The 20,391-nt window shown below is 41.2% G+C and overlaps 2 protein-coding genes across 5 annotated transcripts in view; one reads left to right on the top strand and one right to left on the bottom strand.

The window, feature by feature from the left end:
• ENTPD5 (ectonucleoside triphosphate diphosphohydrolase 5 (inactive)) overlaps positions 1 to 2,474 on the top strand; it is a 23,633-nt gene extending 21,159 nt beyond the window's left edge. For all 3 annotated transcript variants that reach the window (XM_063117861.1, XM_063117858.1, XM_063117859.1), the window contains exons 12-14: positions 799 to 855; positions 1,640 to 1,755; positions 2,388 to 2,474. In XM_063117861.1, coding sequence (XP_062973931.1) covers positions 799 to 855; positions 1,640 to 1,755; positions 2,388 to 2,474 — 260 coding nt within the window. The remainder of the gene's footprint in view (positions 1 to 798; positions 856 to 1,639; positions 1,756 to 2,387) is intronic.
• On the bottom strand, positions 1,951 to 20,391 carry COQ6 (coenzyme Q6, monooxygenase). Of its 2 annotated transcripts, none has more exons than XM_063117856.1 (12): positions 20,179 to 20,391; positions 18,200 to 18,334; positions 15,970 to 16,028; positions 15,107 to 15,230; positions 14,628 to 14,758; positions 13,956 to 14,063; positions 13,786 to 13,848; positions 13,184 to 13,291; positions 11,910 to 12,112; positions 11,511 to 11,626; positions 10,334 to 10,500; positions 1,951 to 5,418 (listed from the first exon to the last, which is right to left on the bottom strand). In XM_063117856.1, exons 1-12 carry the CDS (start codon positions 20,372 to 20,374, stop codon positions 5,389 to 5,391), a joined length of 1,440 nt encoding a protein of 479 aa, XP_062973926.1. In that variant the 5' UTR covers positions 20,375 to 20,391; the 3' UTR covers positions 1,951 to 5,388. The 2 variants fall into 2 exon arrangements, with proteins under 2 accessions (XP_062973926.1, XP_062973927.1); XM_063117857.1 differs by having other exon boundaries at positions 15,107 to 15,122.

Here is a 20,391-nt window from a genome sequence, read left to right as displayed (position 1 = left end):
GCCTCCCCCTCTGGCCCACACGTAAGAGCTCTTGTCTCTGATCAGCTGCTGCTGACAGCAGATAAGAGATTTCCTCCCTGGGCAGGGCCCAGGGAGGAAGCTGCTGAATGATTCAGTCCTGCTTTTTTCTGAAGATTCTCTTGTTTATTTCTGAGTGAACATGATGCCTGTGCTTACATCTGAGTTGACATGTATAGGCTTGATATTTGGAATACTATTTTGAAAGTGTTGCCGAGGGCATTATTCCTACTTACTTTGTAGTAGACCGGTAGAGGCATGTCCTGCTTCATTATGAAAGAGATGAAAATTTGTAAGAACCCTGCTCAGAAATGGAATGCAGTTCCTGCAAGACCTTTCCCCCCAAATAGCTCAATTACCATTACCAAACTTCCCTGTGGCTGAGCAATGCAATGGAAGTGTTGGGTGAAATCTACTGTTTACCTCCCATTTTCCCTTGACCTATGGGAAAAGTCAAGTGAGAGCACTCCATGTCATGAATCTATGCACTGTAACATGCTCCACAATCCTCTGCAATGCACTGGAGCACTTTAGCAGACATGCAGCACTTCTTCCCTTATAGGGAAGCTCTAAGGAACGTATTTGACTCTTGTCAACACTTCAGTTTGCAATTGTACTTCAAATCTTCCTTTTCTTTTTAGTGTTGCTTCTTCGTATCTTGATTTGGCAGTCCCATGTAACTTGCATTGTTGACTTCTCTTGCCTCAGAGCTCTGCTTTATTGGTCTTTTACAATATCTTTTCTCAGTCACAAGATGACCTATATCTTTTGACATTTCAGATTATGAAAAAGGCGGCGTTTTAGAAGTGAGGGACTTCAAAAGAAAAGCCAAAGAAGGTAAAATGTGTTTGGAGATTTGATGTAGGGTCCTTCCAGTTAATTCACCACTAATTTGAAACAGTGCCCTATGTGGGTTCATACTCAGGTCCCTTAATTGTGTTTTCAGATTAATGTTCCAATCTGTATCTTCAGATTTTAGTCACTTACTGACATGTTTTCTATAGTGAGACTGAACTTGAAATATCAGAGCATAATTATTCTTCAGGGTTAAGATAGACTTAATGGTCTTACTAAATAAAGGAGCTCCTTGAATAATTATGCTGTGATGAAAGATTTTATAATGGGTTGTCAACCAATTTATGAGCATTGTGAGAACAAGAATCCAGGCTCCACCCCAGGATCACATTTCAACCAGTTGCATGGACTATATTCCAAGAAAATGTGGTTACATGTATGTCAATAGGAATTGCTTTGAAACCAGGTTCTTGGATCTGGCCCTCCTCTCTGAGGTGGAAAATATTCTACCCAGGTTGGCCCATATAATAGCCAATCATTAAACATGCCTAAGGGTTTGGGAATGGGCAGTAGATCATGGCTCCCTTACCCAATCCTGTTCATTATTACATTTTCACTGACATTAGGATGCCTCTAACCAGCACTTCATACCCAATTCCTGAAAGTTGGGGGAATCATGTACATGACCCCCACAGTTCATTCTAGAGCTATCAGCTGCAGTTAGTAGCATTACAGCTAAGGGGTTTCTGTGGTAAGACTGCTTAGGTGCATTTTTCAGGCAGCTATTCTAATATTAATGAATAATATTCTCAACTGTTCTTTGTAGTGTGTGACAATCTGGATAGCTATAGCTCGGCTAGCCCCTTTCTGTGTATGGATCTCAGTTATATTACAGCCTTATTAAAAGAAGGATTTGGATTTGGAGACCGCACAATTTTACAGGCAAGTAAAAATGGCTGAAAGTAGCCTTTGTTGAAGAGAGTGCTCTCATTTTATTGGCCAGTTGCTGGTACTTGTACTTCATCCCACATGTTATGATGAAATTCGGCAGATTGCATTTGTGCAGGGCCTACCTTTTACTTATTTTAGCAACATACAAAATATTGCTGCTGACCTAGCTAAGGTAAGCAAACAGGCTTAGTACATCTAGTTTTTGTTTTTCTTCAAGTCAAATACATTTTAAATCAACACATTTAGGATTTAAGACATTTTTTTCCTTTTACTAAAATCTCAATAGTAGGCAGTCACCATTATTCGTCATTAACCAGTAGTATCAGTAATTAACATTCTCCCAGTTTGAATTAGCTTGCATGCAGCAAAAAATATGCTTATGATGTGTCCAAGATGCAGGCTGTTTTATTTGAGCGCTGACTTGTAACAATTTTTTACTTGTCCCTTGCTGGGATAACTTCACCCAAAAGAAGGGGGGATTACTGTAGCTTCTGCTTTGGAAATATGATTGCAAATGTGCCTGTCATAGTCATCTGGTTTTTACACTGAAAAATGTCCTCAACCTAAAGTGAGACACTTATCATAGCAAAGAGAACTGATTTTTTTCCTTTCCTTTTTTACAGCTCGCAAAGAAGGTGAACAACGTAGAAACAAGCTGGGCTCTGGGTGCTACCTTTCACCTTCTGCAGTCCTTAGGACTTTCCCACTGAGAAAGCATCACTTGTAGGATATTTGCTTTTCTTGAAACAAGAAAAGGCAGTGTTGACGAGTGCTTAGACAAACACAAGACCAAAGTAGAGGAATCTGTTACCTTGAAAAGTGAGCAGATCTGAACTGCAATGAGATGGGTCTCTCTAGGCTAATAAGTGACATGACATAATTGCCTAACTGATGCCAAATGGCCTTGAAACAAATCATGCATGAGGGGGTTAAGCACTTTTTTGGTTGATACATTGATACATATTGATGTATTGATACATCAATACATCCTAATATTGGTCTTGCTCCACACCTTTTTCCAGGCTTTCTTGTGCCTGAAACTCTGATGATTCAAACTGAAAATAGTAGCTTAGTCTAATGCATTGTTTTTAAACAACAAAACTGGAGTGTGCTTTCTCATAGGCTGTTTTGAGACTCAAGTAGTCAAGTTTTTAGGATTAGCTGGTTCTTAAACAGAGACAAGGATGCTACGGCTTGAGCTATAGGAGAACGAGTCAGTATAAGGGCTGATTTGTAAAACCCCACTGGAAGCAGCAGTGGAGGGAAGACTTTAGAAACACTATGAGGAATTGTTTAATGTGTCATCTCTTTACTTTTCTAAAGCTAAGAGAGAGCAAACCCTTGTCTATAGGCATTTCCTGTCTACTTTAGAAGGCCAAAAAGTTTGCAGAGGATTAACAGCTACAAAAAAATTGTTCTTCAGTCCAGTCTTATAGAACCTCTTAATGCAAGGCGTCCAGATGGCCTTTGTAAATACTTCCAGTTGAAAATGAAAAACCTCTGACTTGTTTCTACTACCACCTTCCCCAAAAGCTTATACTTGCTTGGAAAGTGGTGCACTTAACCAGACTCAAGTGTGGGGCTATAGATGCTCAAGGTGGCTCATTACTTGGTGCAACACCTCTAGTATTCTATTTGATCACAACATCTACTCAAGCTGCACAAGTGGTATTAACTTCTTTTCAAGAGCTCTTGAGCAAAACTGTTAAGACATGCTGACTACAGCTGCATATATTTGTCAACATTTTGTCCAAGTGCTCTTACTGACACTAAAAGGTATATTGGTAGTGTCTACATAATACAGTGCAATTCTGTACATGTTTACTTTGAAGTAAATTCTCTGAGTTCAGTGGGGCTTACTCCCAAGTAAGTGTGCATTGGCTGGCAGCCTTGTTTACTGCATATGTATTTTGCCCTAAATAAGACATTACTCTACCTGTTTCACTATGTGCTTAGAAACTTAATTATGGTGGAAGTCTTAGTTTGGAAGGAATTATTCTATACTAGTCCTTTCTCTTTTTAGATGTTGGTATTATAATTATTGACTCATCTTTGTACCTCTGAATATGCAAGACAGCTCAATTACTCTCGTTTTTTCTTTCTAGCCTCTTGTTGGTAAAGAGAATGGCAAAATAGAAGTAAGATTTTTCCCCCCAAACCAGAAGCTCAGCATAAACTCATCCACTGCAACCTCATTTGTAAACTCAGGCTTAAGTTTAAATTTCTGAGCATTGCTCTTCCTGTACCAAAGTTAATCTATGTTTGGCAAATTCAGGGCCTTTTATTACTTTAGGTACAATGTGTTTATAGATGAATAACATCTGCTGCTAATTCAGAGCCCCCTTCTATAATTCTTACTCAAAAAATTTGACACCAGTGGAGTTTGTCAGTATAAAGAATGCAAGACTGACATTTAGTCTTTTCTTCTGATGATCCTAGTGGTCGTCTGACATTAACTTACTTCCTTTTAAATATTTATTCACAAGTTTAATTATCTGCACAGAATGATCTTCTGGAAAGGGTCTATTTATATAATTGGAGAAGGACGAGGAGTTAATGAAGCGAACACTTTTAACTGAGCACTAAATTAAATATTTTTGTAAAATAAATCAGTCATGAAGGCAGATGTTAGGTGCTTACATAGTCTAAAGCAGCCTTCCCCGAACTTAGGCCTTTCAGATGTTTTGGTAACTTCCATCAGCCCCAGCAATCATGGCCAATGATCAGAAATGCTGGGATTTGTAGTCCAAATCAGAGGGCACCAGGTTGGGGAAGACTGATCAAAAGTATAGTTCATGCTGGTGCAGCAGGTTGAAAGGACATTTTTTTTGGTTTAAGCTTAAATCTGTTCGTACAATTAAGCTAAACTGTATGAAGACTGAGCCCACCCCCACCCCCTGTTAAATAAATGTCCACATATCTAGCACTGTGTATTGATAAAACTTAGAATACCTTTTCAGGAACATGTTCACACTTTGTTCTGAAATTAGTTAGGATAACATAAATACACTTGCTCATTGGTTGTGTTCATGTTACTTGGTGCTGAAATGCAGTTAAGCAGGTACTTGTCAGGCTCAGCTGCTTGGTACATGAATAAAATGGCACCTCTGAATGTCTATTTTTAGTAATTAAAATAATATTTTAACAAAATGTTTTTGAGTCTGTAATGGATCCTCACTCTTGCTACTGTCATTAGAAGAGAATTAACATAACCTCAAAACGGAGTGGGCAAACAACGTCCCTCTTGCCTTTGAGGGCAATACTGAAAGTGATGATGAGCTGGAAAGAACCAGGTTGTATCTAAGTTTGCTGCTCAGAATTTATCCTGTCTAAAGCAGTAGAAAATGCCTGATGATCCATAAGCTTTACTGTGGCCACAGGTAAATTCATTCCAGTAATACTCTTTAGCTAGGCAAACTTTTAGAGTCCCAGAAGTCCAATACGAGGCACGACTGGATAATTTTTGGCATTCTAGGAGAAGAAAGAACTTCAGCCAGAATAAGTAGACATAAAAGCATTACATCAGTTTCTATTTTAAATGGCTTGTCAAATGTAATACCATCTTTATAATGAGTGAGTCTACAGCAACCACCGGTGAACAGTAACTCTTGATTCACGAGGATGTCACTTACTGGCAAATGCCATGATCCGCTCCTAAAGGATGGGAGAAAAAAATACATTATTTCAGTTCCTGCTGAAGCGCAATCTCCTCTTCCTCCATTGATTACCATCTCCTTGCCTTGACAGGGAATGTAGGCTCTAAACAACAAGGCCCTCTACTGAGATATTAGTTAGCTGTCCTTCCTGACCACTAAATATGACACGCACAAACAAGCTTTCACTTGTTTTCCACTTATTAAGTAGATGATAGAGAAAATAACAGTGGGACCCTGTACTCTTCTACTCAGATGTCAGCCCCAGAGAGTTCAATGGGAATTCCTCTCAGATACAAAAGTTTGCAGCTAGGCAGAACAATCCTGTGGGGACAGGAGATGGGGAAGCCATGATAGATGAAGTGCCACACTTGTTTTGCCCAGGGGGGGAGGGAGAGAGAGAGCTGGACATTTTCCAGGATTTTAAATTATTTTTCTCCCATTGACAGCAATGAGTGTTGGGGGGAATTACGTATCCCAGCTGGCATAGTTGTCAGCCTATATTGGGCACATGTAGATCCTTGACTTACCCATTTTTGGCCCTATTGGAAACAGAGCAGCCATAGCAGTGAAGCTTTCCCTGGGCCACGAGAGAGCAATGTTGCATCCAACATCCACTCTCCAAGGAGTTTAGGATTGCACCGTCAGTGCTTCAAAAGCAAGGAATTAGTTCAGAACTTCTGCCTAGTCCAGGAGAGAATGGTAACCTACTCATTTACTAAAAGACTAGTTTTCTCCACTAGTGGTAAAGCCTCCATTAGTGGTAAAGCACTTTGATTTACAAGTATGAAACCCGGCATGTTTATACATACCCTGATACTAATAATTATTAATGGATCCTAGTAAGCAATGCCCCACAAGGGGGCAGGAAACCAAAATATGTGATGTTCTGTCAGTAACACAGAGTCCAAGTTCACACAATCACAGTGGCTTATTTTCTGTCCCTGTGCATGCTGTTCAGAAGCTGCCCTTAGCATAATTAACCTCACTGGACATAGCTTGTTGTGATGGCCATGGATTGCTCTAAGGTTTCAGGGTAGTTTATAAACCACCCCAGCCACCCACTCTCATGGGGTTCAGACATCACAACAACCTGTGCCTAGCGAGGGTAATTGGATAGCTCACAACTGCCATGCACAGGGACAGAAAATAAGCCACTATGGCTTATTTTCCCTATGTGATCGTGCAAAACTGCCCAGAATGTGGTTTTTTGCAAGGTCTGCACTCCAGCAACCACGTGCATTTATGTGTAATCAGTTTATGTAAGTCTTACCCAAGGCCAGCTCTGCCATACAGCAAAGTGATGTAACCGATGTAAGGCATCATCGGTTACATCACCAAGCACTAATACAAGACCAAAAGTGCTTTTTACAGTCACCTAAACCTTAGGAGAGTGTCCTCTATGAGCTAGCATACCATCAATTCCAGCCCAATGCTTTCTTTGGGTGCCAGATACTGTCAAGGGTACTAGCACCATGTCAGTAATAGTCTATATTATTGCCTTCAAGATGCCACAGCATTGTATCTAGTCTGATGCTTTGTTGGGGCTCAAGAAACAATCAACTGTTGCAGCCCCATGCCACTCATACCCTATATATATAGAGAGAGAGAGATATACACCCACAATAAGTTTGGGGCCACCCAAAGTCATTCACCCAAACATCTTATGAGCTGGCATACCATTACATTAATCACAAGGCTTTGTTTGGGCACAAGACACTGTCACACATGGAGGACCATACCAATATTACTGAATATACTCAAAAATGAATCTGGAACTGTGGGTGTGCATTCAAAAAACCGCTTTTCCCACCCCAAGTCATATATCCAAACCTCCAGGAGAGGAGGCCTCTACAAGACACCTCAGCATCACAGCTAATTGGGGCACAAGGCACTGTCAAGATGGTGCCCCCATGCAAATACCCAACGTACGTAGAAATGGACATGGAAGTGGAGGTGTGCACAATATAGTGAGCTATGAGCCACTGCAAACCTCCAAAGAAATGGCCCCAGCTTTTCGTTTGAACATAAAGTAGGCCTGAGCCCACTGGGTGTAATCTGCTGAGAAAGGCAAGAAGCTAGGTTGGGATACCTAGAACTTATTTCCAGAAGACTCGGCTGACACTGACAGAAGACTCATATTCCTGACATAGCATTGTGCCATTTGAAACACCTGAAGTACTTCTTTATGAAAGACTATGTATTGTGCAAACTTAATGGGACAAAGCAGTATCTATTTTACAACCCCTACAGAATATTCCACCCACACAGATGTCTCTCAAACAGTACGGAATCAGGAAGGACATGTATGGGAAATGGTGGCCAAGCTCAGGAAACATGCTAGCAACCACTACTTTAAATTAAGAAGGTCTGCAAAGGCCTATGCAAGTGCTACAGTAACCACTCTTAAATGTTGCCACTGAAGGAAACTGTTTTCAGAAATATTTTTTACAGCAGAGACATTATATACTTTACAATATGAACTTATGCTATAAACCGAAACATCCAGATTTCCAGCTGAACCTTGTCTATAAAACAGTTGCATGACCATGGTTATATTTATGTCCCACAAATCAATTTGTCCCATAGAGTGGGGTGGACCCAGGATCTGCTTTCTGTGGGAAGTGCCTCCAACCTGATTTTCAGGAATCTCCCCTCCCCACCAGCACCATAGCTCACCCCAACCTTCTGTATATAGCATTTTTAGGGGGGTGGAGGGGCAGTCGTGAAAAGGAAGGAAGTCCGCTTCTGCCAGCACAATTACACACACTTAAAATCAGAATCCAAACCACTATTAATTTGCACACATAACCAAGAGGTTTGTGAGTTTATTTGGGTGTTATTAGTGTTTAGTGTTGCTATTAGGTCACTAATGGATATAACCTGATTAAAATACATTTGTAAAAAGATTGCATTGTTCAACAATATTTTCTACTGAACCACTTACCTGTATTTTATTTCAGACATGTTCTAGGATTTCATATTACATTGTGAACATACACACTCCTTGGTGATTTTGTCTATGTGCATTCAATCTAAGTTTGTTACCTAATTCCACTGGGACCTTACAATCATCACTGGGAACATTCTCTTGCTGCAGAGAATATTTTTTATATGGAAAAAGTATAAAAATTTAAAATTGTTTATTTAAAAATAGGAACAGATGAGAGTGGGGCTCCATATCAGGAAGTGTTTAGGCATTATCGCTGCATGTGCATGGTAAGTTTAATACTTTTAACCCAAAGTACAAGATTTGGTAAAAAAATAATCCTTGCTTATCAAACTTCATGACACTGGAGTGGTTATCTAGACTAGCAACTGGCCAATTTAATCAGCCTATGAGCAGCTTGGCTAAGGAAACTACAACTTCAAACTGAAGTGCTACCCGTCCATTTACAACTTAGACAGGGAGACGCCAGTCTTCCAAGCAAAGAACTTCCTTAGCCAGCAGACACACTTCTGACTTGGAAATGACAAGTTAGGCATGTAGGAAGCTGCTTTATACTGAGTCAGACCATGGGCCCATCCAGCCTGGTATTCTCAACACTGACTAGCAATGGCTCTCCAGGGCTTTTGACAGGAATTTTTCCAGCCCTACCTGAGGATGCCTGGGATTGAACCTAGGATCTTCTGTATGCTAAGTAGGTGTTCTACTACTGAGCCATGGTCCTTCCCAAAAGCCCTTGGGGAGCTATTCCACAGGCAATGTATAACAATGCTTCTTACTTAGCCAGCTGATACATCTTCTACCAGGAAGGGAAGACTGCCATGGTGGCTGCATTTCCCAACTCAAAAGACTGGTGGAGTCTATGCTGCTTTCTGGACAGGCTAGTATTGCTTCCCACCCAAAGTCATTTGGGGAACAAGGCTGACTGTGCCAAATGCAACAGATGAGATGGCTTTTCTCAGCTGGTAGGAGCCCATGCCAACAAAAAGCATGGCAATCTTCTTTCCTGATTGGGAGGGGGGATGTGAAATCACCTAGCAGATAAATTATTCTTTGCAAGTCCAACCTGGCATATGAAAGAGTAGAGGGGGCAGTAATTAATGAATTATGCAGGCTAGAGGTTGCTAGTTGGCTATCCCTATTCTAGGAACTCTGCACTAAAGACTTTCCAGAGATCAATGCCATTTTGGACACATTCCAATGCACGTGTATCGCTACAAACATTGCTGCTTTGTTGAGTTTAAGGGTCAGAGCAGGGCAACTGCATGGTTCCTTTAAAGCAACGGTGCAGAACCACTTTCATCCCGAGGACCAAATTCCATTTTGATGAAGCTCTCAGAGGCCACATCCCAGGGTGGACAGGGCTAAAGGTAAAAGGGGCAGGGCCAAGATACCAGCATATTTTATCTTAAAGACCTTACTGCCAGTCACTAAGCCTTAGGAGTGGCATTTCAACCTTTTAGAATGGGGAAAAATTGCACAAAAGCCTAGAAACTGAACAACAGCTGGTTGGGGGGTGGGGGAGGAGCCATGGCTTTCTGAAGAACCCCAGAGGGCTAGTTTGGGAGCTGTAGAGGGCTTGATTTGCCCCCCCCACCTCCGAGCCTGAGGTCCTGCACACCTTCAAAAGAACCATTCCTCCCACCTGAGTCAAAGTGAAAGCAAATGGTTTCATTTAAGAATTTTATCTGAACTGTTACCCACTCTACCAAACAGAGAAAGGTGGGATATAAATAATAAATATATAAGCCATAAGTGTCATGCCCTAGTCACGGTCTAAATGCTGGTTAGTTAAATCTAAGCAACCCTGCAATAGACAACAATACCACAGACATGAACAGGATATAAGTTTAGAGAAGCTATTATCTAGTAGCAATCATGTCTTATTACCATAAGGTTATTCTGGATTAAGAAAGTTCCTTAGCTCCTTATATCAAAGACACCTTTTTAAGAGAGAGAGAGAACTTACTTTAACCGGAGGTACAGCATTAGTTGCTTGCAATCCCCATGTCCTTAGCAGCACAAAAGGAGCTATACTTGTAGAGTACAGTCTCTTCAGCAAGTCAATTGCAACCATGAGAGAGAGGTTGTGTCTCTGTCGTTCTCCTTCATACTGCAGTAGATGCTTTAAAGAGCCTAGAACAACGATTATTTCAGAAGTAACCATTTGGTGGTTGGGTTACCCCAAGGGTATCAAAAGTAAGGCCTGTATGCTGGATCTAGCCTTGAAAATTATCCAGTCTGGTACATTTAGCAGGGCTGACAAGGTACCTTAAGATTTTCACTCTAGACGTAAGATTTTGCCCCCAAATTCCCATTTTCATTTCACCATTTCATTTCATTTACTACATTTCTTTGCTGCCCAGCAGCCAAAGTTCTCTGAGTAGTTAACAAAAAATTAAAACCATTAAAAATACATTATGCAAAGTATAAAACTATTTACAGACTAACATCTAAACAGACAACACATACACAGACAACATATATCTAAAACAATTTCAAACCATTAACAATAAGACCAATTCAGGATCTGATTAACTTTATATGCGTCCAAACGCCCGGGAGGAGAGAAAGGTCTTAACCTGGCACTGAAAAGATAACTGGCGCCAGGCGGGCCTCATTAGGGGGATCATTTTGTTATACGTTGGACTCGGTAACGTTGATCTATGAAATAACCAGTAAACAAGTGGGAGGCAGCACTGCTGACACTCCTTGAATATATACATCCCATAGTGTAGATTATGTGGCCACCATCATCTGACAGGCAAATGGTAACTTGAGTGTGACCCGGATAGCAGGCAAGAGTATGTGGTTAGAAAACCCTGGGTTCCTTCTAACACATCCCAAATTAGTCATCTTTCAAAACAATTCTGATGGTGTAAATAAGGTCACAGATGGCCATGTTAAACTTTCTAGCTTCCTTATTAATCAGTCAATCTGATACAGATTTCTTCTTTCCAGAGAAAGGTGCTCCTACACAGTCTGCCTATGGGCAAAAAACTACTACTAATATTGGCAGTTTCATTACTTAAGCTAGAGACATATACTTCAGACAGATCCTATATCAAGAGGCTGGATGGTAAAAAGGAGCCCTTGGAAAGGACATTTATATTGCCATGAAATGCTTCATAGTTTTAAGTCCTTACCTAGGTCCTTCCCATTGAATGCTGCAGCACTAAGATAGTGTGTCAAGCAGGCAATATCACCAAAGCCCATATTTACACCTTGACCTGCTAAAGGATGTATTCTGTGAGCCGCATCCCTGAAAGGAGAGAACAATGGCAGTTTATACCTGTCACAAAGAATAACAGCCCACTGTTGTTGTGCGGATCTCTAGATCCAAGCTCATACCTGCTCCAGGTGCAATTTACCAATCCCTCCTCCCCAACTAAGAGAAACTTGTCTTGTACCCTCAAGAATCTTCACTTCTGTGACACTAGAAACAGCTTGCTTCCATCACGCACCATGATAGCCCATTCAATACCAAATCAACCCATCTTTCCAAAGTTTACTCATAGCACTAAAGTTCTTCAATGTGAAATTACCCAATAAGGGCCACACGGTGTTGGACGTATTCTGTAGCATGCCCCAATCCAAGAGGGAACACAGCTCGGCTCCTTGGATCCACTTTTGCAACACTTGGGGGCAGCTGACGGCTTGCAGTCCCTGATGGCATCAGGAGAGAAACAGCAGATCGGAACATGGATCCCGCAGTATCAATAAAGTCCGAGTGATTTGCATTGCTCCACTGAATAATGAATGATTGAGATGTATTTATATGACACCCCAATAGCCCCAGATAGACAAACAAACGAAGAGTTGATATTGAAAATCTAAATACTTTTAGAACATCCAGTCTGTCCCAAATTCCAGCTGATTAGAGGTCACAGATGGAAGGGAAAAGGTGGCAGTCCCTATCTCAAAACTATTATCTTCTTTAAAAATAGCTTATTTTAGTCAACTGCTCTCAAACCTCTCAACGTGCTGGGCCAACAGTAGACACCCTCACAAGAAACCTACAGTGGGGGTCCACAACAGAAAGACGTCTGTTTTTGAAGTTCAACTTACAGGTTTCATGCAAAAAATGCAGTGCCAAAATAAGGCAAGGTATAGTTCCTGTTTGAAATGTGAATTATATTCCACTGTCATTTTAACCCAGCAAAAAAGGGAGATGCTGCTGTGGGCTCTTCCCATGTGGCCTACAGCTTCTAACAGTGGGGGAAGGAATTGTGCTGTAGCAAATCCAATACTGCCGGTGTAATATAAGGCAACCACTGACTACACATGGAATTATTTCAAGTATGAAAAACAAAATATACACCAGGTATAAAGTAGAAGGACTGTAGTTTGTGTTGCTGAAGACCAAGATGCAGCTTAAGAAATAAAGTGGGGGACAAGTTTGGCATTTGTCTTCCAACTTCATTTAGCCAGAAATATGACTGCATAAGTTGGCATGATAAAATAGTTGGACAGAAACTTTGGGACACAAATTAAAGAAGAAACCCAAGTTAAACTTCACTGAAAAAGAAAGGAGGAAAGATGTATTCTTTCTCCAACTGACCACAATATATTCCCTATCAATAGGAATTACCACACAACAATATTTTTTATCTTATTCAGAAATTATTATTTTTCTGTTTATATTTATTTATTTATTTATTACATTTATATACTGCCCCAAAGCTGAAGCTCTCTGGGCGGTTTACAACAGTTGAAAATGGTAAACATCAAAAAGTATGCAAAATTTAGTATCATTGTTTCACATGTTTCTTCTTAGAGCACATAAATTGTACATCATACAATGAGATAAAATACTCACAAAAGCAGAGTTGATAGAATCCACAAAACTCTCCTCATCCATGCTCTGAAGCTGGGATGCATGTTCATGTGATGTGGACCAAACCAAAGAGCTGAGAGTGTCAGACAGCTGACTCAACAGTCAGGAACAGAAAGCAAAAAGAATAGACACCCATTATGTTAATCTCTACAGAGACTTTACCCCTCACCCCAACATAAATAAGGAGTTCATGACTCCAGAAGCAACAAAAGGATGATAAAGACATTAGTGAGGGTAAAACAGATACTAACAAATGTTTGGATCTTGAGGTAGCAGTAAACAAGGACAGGAGAGAGGGAAGACAAAGGCTCCATTCAGAAGACACCTTAAACCATGGCTTTAACCATGGTGGTTAAGCCAGAAAGCCAGCCCTGTTCAGAAGACACCTTAAACCACGGCTTTAACCATGGTGAATAAGGCAAAAAGCCTTATCCACTGTGGTTAAACCCGTGGTTTAAGGTGTCTTCTGAACACGGCCTGGCTTTCTGGCTTAACCACCATGGTTAAAGCCATGGTTAAAGGTGTCTTCTGAACGAGGCCACAGAATAACAACTGGATGCATCAAGGGTTACTGAGTTCTTTACCGGAAGCAGCGCAATTGGTCCAGAAGGAAGGAATCTCTGCCATGCAACGTTGTTATCTGTTGCCTGCAACACATGAAAGCCAGAGGAAAGATTAAAATGGCTAATTTTCCATCATTAGTTTTGTATGTTCAGAAGCTGCAGCCCAAATGACTGATTTCCTAGGGTCTGACCTCAGACAAGTGAAGAGTAGCAACTACAGCTGACTGGTCATACTGATACTGAATATTCTGAATACCAGCTGCCTTCCGGACCATAGAGTTCTGCCCATCTGCACCAATCTGTGAACATAATAAGAGATTGAAAGAAATCCCGTTAACACATTTAACAAAACACAATTCCTCCAGGTTTCATTATCCATAATCAGCAGCTAACTAGATATAGGGTGAAATCCAACAGTGTCCGTCTGCCACTGCAACAGATTCACCCTCCCACTTGAAACCCCTGCGTGCCACCAGATCTGCTTTGGAGGCTTGGGGGACCCACCAAAAGAGATTCCGGGTTTCACAGCAGAAGTGGAAGTCCGCTTACTCAATGTTGTATATCACCCATGGCAACCAGAAAAGTTCACTCTGCACTTGAACATATGGCTTATTTATTTGTTAAAAAGGCTTTTCCTTATACCCAGATTGTCGCCATATTTAATTACTTCCTAGTATTCATGTTTAGGACAATAACTCTAACCTAAATATAACAACTCTGAACATTTTTTTACCTCTGTTTCAACTCACCTCTCAGCCTCTTCATGCTGGCAGATAGCACCACATGACATTAGAACCAAATCCAGTGGAAAGGACTTGGCAAGAGATGGTGCCTGATCAAACAGAAAATGAAGGCTTAGTTACCAGCAGTTTGGTCTGAAGTCTGCGTCCATCTGCTAAATCAATTTGGACCCAAGAGCTTGTGTCAGAGGTTTGATAATGAAGGGGCCACGTGTACCCAACTGCTCTGCTCCTGTAGAGAACTTCCACTCGGTCTGATGGGGACACAATGTATCAATGTCACCGAACGATAGACGGAGATGAAGCAAAGAAGTAAAAAACCAAAACCAGAGAAAGCCCCGGCAAAACAATTCACTAACTTATTGAATTCTTACTCGTGCCAGCTAAGTATCTCCCAGTTTCTAAGTATGAAAAGCTGGAAGAGGGGGGCATGGAGGTGGTTCCATACTGAGAAGTACTACATTTCCAAAAGGCCAATGTTACAACCCCAAGTTATCTGGTAGGCATAAATTTATCCCATTTCTCATGATCTCTAGGACTCTATGGAACCAATTCACTGAGAGTGCCTCAAGTGATCCAAGACTGGGAAAGGTAGCCACTACCTGAAACTGCATCCAACTGTTTGGTGAGAGCAGACAGGATAACATCATTCTCCACTATATAACCCATGTCGTCCAAATTTTCTTTATCAAAAATTATCATGGCCTCAGAACAAGCATCCCAGACCTGTAAAGAAGAAAAACACTATTAACTCCAACACAGGAGATACAGACATAAACACAGAAATGGTCACCTTTATTAGGACTTCCACTTGCAAATTCAATAGCTAAAATGTCTAGTAAATGTAGAATTAAGGCATATACTAAAGTTGCTTATGAAAAGCAAGGAAGTACAAAACTGAGCAATTTCTACCCCCAATGGCCAGCAGAGCAGTACTTAGGAAAAACATTTCGGAAATGCTTTTCAAATATCCTCAAAGCACTTCACATATATCATCTGCATTATACTTAAAAGCACCAAATAAGTTTGCCAGAAGACTGAGCAATATGCAGGAGTATAACATACTTCCTGTATTTCCAGATATTCAACAGATCTAGTTATCATTAAGCATTTAGTAACACAGAAGCAGCAACAAAGGATACACAAATGACTCATCCTCTTTCCACACTTCTGAGGCCTGTACAAAGGGGATCCAACAGGGAAATATTAATGTTCCTGATGTGAGTACAGGTTTCTCATCTCTCCACAATATATATATTACCCCTTTGCCCAAGACCCTAGAAACATAGGAGAAAGTACAACTCACTTGTACGTCTTATGTCAAGCACCTCAAGCACCTATAAACCTCTCTAGAGAGGAAATAAACTGTGGGCTGTTAAGAAGCAAAATATCTTGAGAACTGAAGACATCCAAAATTACATAGCCATACACAGACATAGACTGTATTTTTGGCAGTATTAGGCACCTGCATCCGTCGAAAGGGTCTGATTCTCGTACTGCAAATATGTTCCCAAGCACCAACGCCTAGAAAAGAAAGGAAAAGGATCCCAAAACATCAAAGAAATAATCCTGACATTCCACAAACATTTAATGACGGACCCTCAGGTTCTGGGACCAAATTAAATTCTCAGTTTCCATCTGCCATCCTGCAACTCTTGCTAATGAGGACTGATTTTGCTTGTGGTTTGACCCAACTCCAATTGCCATTTTTTTGTGTGTATTCCTGGTGAGGAGGTGGAGGGTTTTAAGAAACAAGAGGAACACATGGATCTAGGCATTTTGTACCACAACTCCCATCATCCCCAAACAGGAGCAAAAGTCATGCTGGCTAGGAACGAGGAAGGTTATGGTCCCACAAATCTGGAGGGCACCAGGTTAGGGAAGACTGCCTTAGAGCTTCTGGGTTGTGTCTGATGCTAAGGCAAAGCCCAACTAGTCCCAAAGTAGTGTGTGCCAAATTTCCTGAGCAGCCTACAGGCTTTGGAACTTACTGCCACAGGTTTTGGTTGGTCCCATTTCATCCTACTTTTCACCAACAACTAAAAACTTTATTTCAACATTAGTTTGTTTAGAGCATTATCTGTTTTTTGTCTCGTCAGGATGTATAATTTTTGCTGTTAATTGTTGAATTATTATAATTTTTTTCTTTGCGACTGAATTTTTTTACTGTTTAAAGCTGCAGGCCACCACAATGTATTTTTTTATAGTTTTGCACTGCCTTATTGTAATTACTAGCTGTGCTTGGGGTGGGGTGGGGAGTCTCATTTTGAGGACCAAAAGGTGGGATATAACATTTAAATTAATAACCAATTTCCACAGTCTTAGCTATCTGTAGAAACCCTCATTAGAATGATTTATAAGAGAAGACTTCTCCTGTCATTTCACAGCGAGACTGATTTGTAGTCAGGAACAAATAAGCTCCATGATATTTGTCAGATGTTCCATTTTTCTTGCAAAAGGGGTGTCATGAGCTCTAAGCCTGATACTCCCAAACGTATGTTCTTTATTTAAGGGATTTATATTCTGCCCTTCAAACAGGGCAGCTTACAAAAAGTTAAGATTACATTTAAAACAAAAATACTCCCATGAAAGCTGAGTGAAGAAATGGTACACTGATTAATTATATATGCGATGAGTTCAAAATAGATTGGCAAGTTTCTAGGAAAATGCCCCCCCCACACACACACACATACAATTCACACACTGAACTAAGCAACTAGGAGCAGAAACGGTGGCATAATTTAGATATATACCAGCCCCCAATAGGCAGCTGGCTACAACATCAGTAGCCCATGTTTTGGGATGCTAGCACTGAAGGCTGGTCATGATTCTAGGGCCTCCATACAAAGAGCTCATATGTACAAGACTAATCTTGTATGGACAAGCATTTGTGACACTGAAACTTAATTTCCTTACGTGAAAGTTCCAATTTCCTTCTCTAGGGGATTTGGGCCAGTTCTATAATGCCTGAGGACTATTCTCCATGTCTTTCCCAAATCGGTATCTGCTAAAAAATTATTAATGTGTCAACAGTTTTCATACCCTTTTCGCCCCTTACATTTAAGGTACAATTTGAATATGCAACCCATTAAGAGGAGGTTGTCATGTCATGAGAACCCAGACATCAGGGTTATGCAAAGGTTCTTTAACCCTTGCATAACCCAACAACTGAGTTTGGTTGAAATGGCAACCACCACCCCCGATCAGGGGTTGCATATTCAAAATGGCCGACCACCCACACCATGGCTCATCAGGAGTTAAAATAACCCACGATAGGCTATCATGTTGTGTGAACCAGCCCAATGTAAGAGAAGTACATGCTACTGTCTTTACATTAAAAAATTTTTTTTTACAAGTTACCCAATAAAAATGTTTACACAATATAACTTTTAAATCACACTGTGTTTCAATTTCCCCCTCAAATATTTCAGGTTAAATACTTTGAGTGTAGTGGGACGAAAAGCTAACACAGACTATATTTTTAGCATTGTTGTTTACAAAATGCAAGTAAAATAATCATGCTAAATTCGATCACTCGCTAGGGCATCAGAAGTTTTTCTGGAAAATCCATCTCTCTAACAGGATGCAAGGTTATGGAGGCTGATATCTGTAATTTCATACCCAAATATCAAATATGACACATCCTGTGTACACGCATAGTGAGCTTCCAGATAGTTGGTGAGTGCTGTACTTACTATTAAGAAGTGTGGCTGAGCCAGGCGTAATAGCACTGACCCTATTACTGTAATTCTTGGGCAACTGGTTAGACACTTTCTTTGAACCAGCTTCAAGTAGCAGAACTTTCTTATCAGAGAGATGAACATCATGCCCTTAAAAAAACAGTCAAAAGTTTATTTTATTTTTTTACAACAAAACCTGAAACCTCGAGGCTCAGTATTGGGAAAAAGGCAGGATACATCATCATCATCATTATTATAAGAGAAGAATTTTTAACAACCTGAAGCAAGAGCCCACAAAGACATACTTCAATGTCTAAACAATTCTCTGAGCCTACAAAATTGCTTAGCACTCCTAGGACTATGCAGGTGTCACAAAATTGAATACATGGAGGTGATATGGCGATGTACATGCCACTCCTCCACACACACCCTGGCCTTCTTGGGTTGACAGGAAAGGTCTGAAGAGAGATTATAACTGGGAACGGCTGAATAGTTACAGTGCTCCATGCAATTGGGATCTCTGGCAATCATAGGTCCCAACTGCACAGAGGACTATAACCACACTCAGACAAACAGTTACAGTCCCTCTTCAGACCTTTCCATTCAACACAATGAAGTCACGGTGTGCATGGGAGGAGTGGATGTAGTCCCATGACCCTTGTGCACTTTCAGTTTCGTAACACATGCACAGGGCTTCTGTAATCCCTAAAACTGAAAGGTGCTAAAACTACATAGGATGCTGCCTTATACTGAGTGAGATCATTGGTTCAACTTGCCTAGTCTTGTCAACATTGACTGGCAGCAGCTCTCCAGCGTTTTTCCAGCCCTACCTGGTGATGCCAAGGATCGAACCTGGGACTTTCTGCATGCAAAGCAGGTGCTCTACCCCTGAGCCATGGCTCCTCCCATTGATTCTTTAAATCTATATATGTTACGCTCTTTCTCATACAAAGCTTGCCTGTACAGTTAATACCTCCCTCCTTCCAACTAAAACAACGTTTTAAAAAGTCATTATCAGAAAACAACAAGGCAAGTTGATCTTCATAGACCCATATATAAATCCCCTACAAAAAGGGGGGATCCAAGAGGTAGGAAGAGTTGCAGTTAATGCATCCTTCAACATTTGGACCCAGCCAGTCTTTCATATTTCAATAAACTTGAGACATCTCTATAGTAATGCACTTTGGAGAGAGCTGTCCTCATGGGCTTTTCAGAGGTTGCCACCAGCAGGCACATCTTGAACTTGGGTGAAACATGCCAAACATGAAGTTTCAGTCCATATCATTACGCTCTTTCACTAAAATGCTATAGCATCCTTCTCCAACATGGTGCCTTCTGAAGGTGTAGGGCTCCAATTTCCAGACTGACTGGGAAATGCTGGGAGTTGTAGTCCAACACATCTGGAGGGTACAAAGTTGAAGAGGGATGTACTACAATATTTGCAGTTAATGAGATGATAATGGAGATATAACCAATATAGACCTAGAACGCACTTGATTTCCTAGATGTAGAGTGGCCACTTATGAATCGCCAAATTGAGAAGCAATTAATTACTATAACTAACTAGAACTTCAGTATATCACAATGAATCATAGAATAGTAGAGTTGGAAGGGGCCAATAAGGCCATCGACTCCAACCCCCTGCTCATTGCAGGAATCACATCATAGTGCAGAAGACTGTGGCCAGGTGAGTTGTGTGCCCTGCCCAGTCTGCTGTGCAGGTGCTGTTGATGGGCAACTTCAAGGCCCAGCTCTTCCGTCTGATGGTTCTTTTTCTGGACTGGACAGCCCTTCAAATAGAGGACACCTTCAAAATAGAGGACAGCCCTTTGGCAGCTCTTCAAATAGACCTCTGTAAAAGACAGCACCTGGTCACCCAACGAGGTGAACAACATCTATCATCGCCACGCCTACAAATAGGAAACTTGCGGGATTTAACATTACGAAAATGCCTTCCCAAGTTGGGCTCTGTTGCCAGCTGATGAGCCTCATACCCAGTGCAGCAGCCATGGCGGTCCCGACCATGCCACCACCTGACACCACCACGTCGTACACCGCCGTCGAACCATTGGATCTCACGGAGCCCCGCCACAACAGGGACCCGACAGATCCGGTGCGGGGACAAAGGCTCTTCCTGCTACCAGGCCCAAGGCTCCGGCACGGTAACAGACCCACTAAAGCCGCCATCATTGCGGAAGTGACGCAAA

Source organism: Elgaria multicarinata, chromosome 2 (genome assembly GCF_023053635.1).
Source record: "Elgaria multicarinata webbii isolate HBS135686 ecotype San Diego chromosome 2, rElgMul1.1.pri, whole genome shotgun sequence".
NCBI lineage: Eukaryota > Metazoa > Chordata > Lepidosauria > Squamata > Anguidae > Elgaria > Elgaria multicarinata.
The sequence above is the reverse complement of the archived record's forward strand: the minus strand, read 5'-3'. Positions and strand labels throughout refer to the sequence as shown.

What these genes read in the sequence shown, in the direction of transcription:
- COQ6 (XM_063117856.1), bottom strand. Translation starts at nt 20,374, where the DNA reads ATGATGGCGGCTTTAGTGGGTCTGTTACCGTGCCGGAGCCTTGGGCCT. An exon ending in ACAGTTGGATGCAGTTTCAG is followed by an intron (nt 14,759 to 15,106) that starts GTAGTGGCTACC and finishes TGTCCCCATCAG; the next exon opens with ACCGAGTGGAAGTTCTCTAC. An exon ending in GACCAATTGCGCTGCTTCCG is followed by an intron (nt 13,292 to 13,785) that starts GTAAAGAACTCA and finishes CTGTTGAGTCAG; the next exon opens with CTGTCTGACACTCTCAGCTC.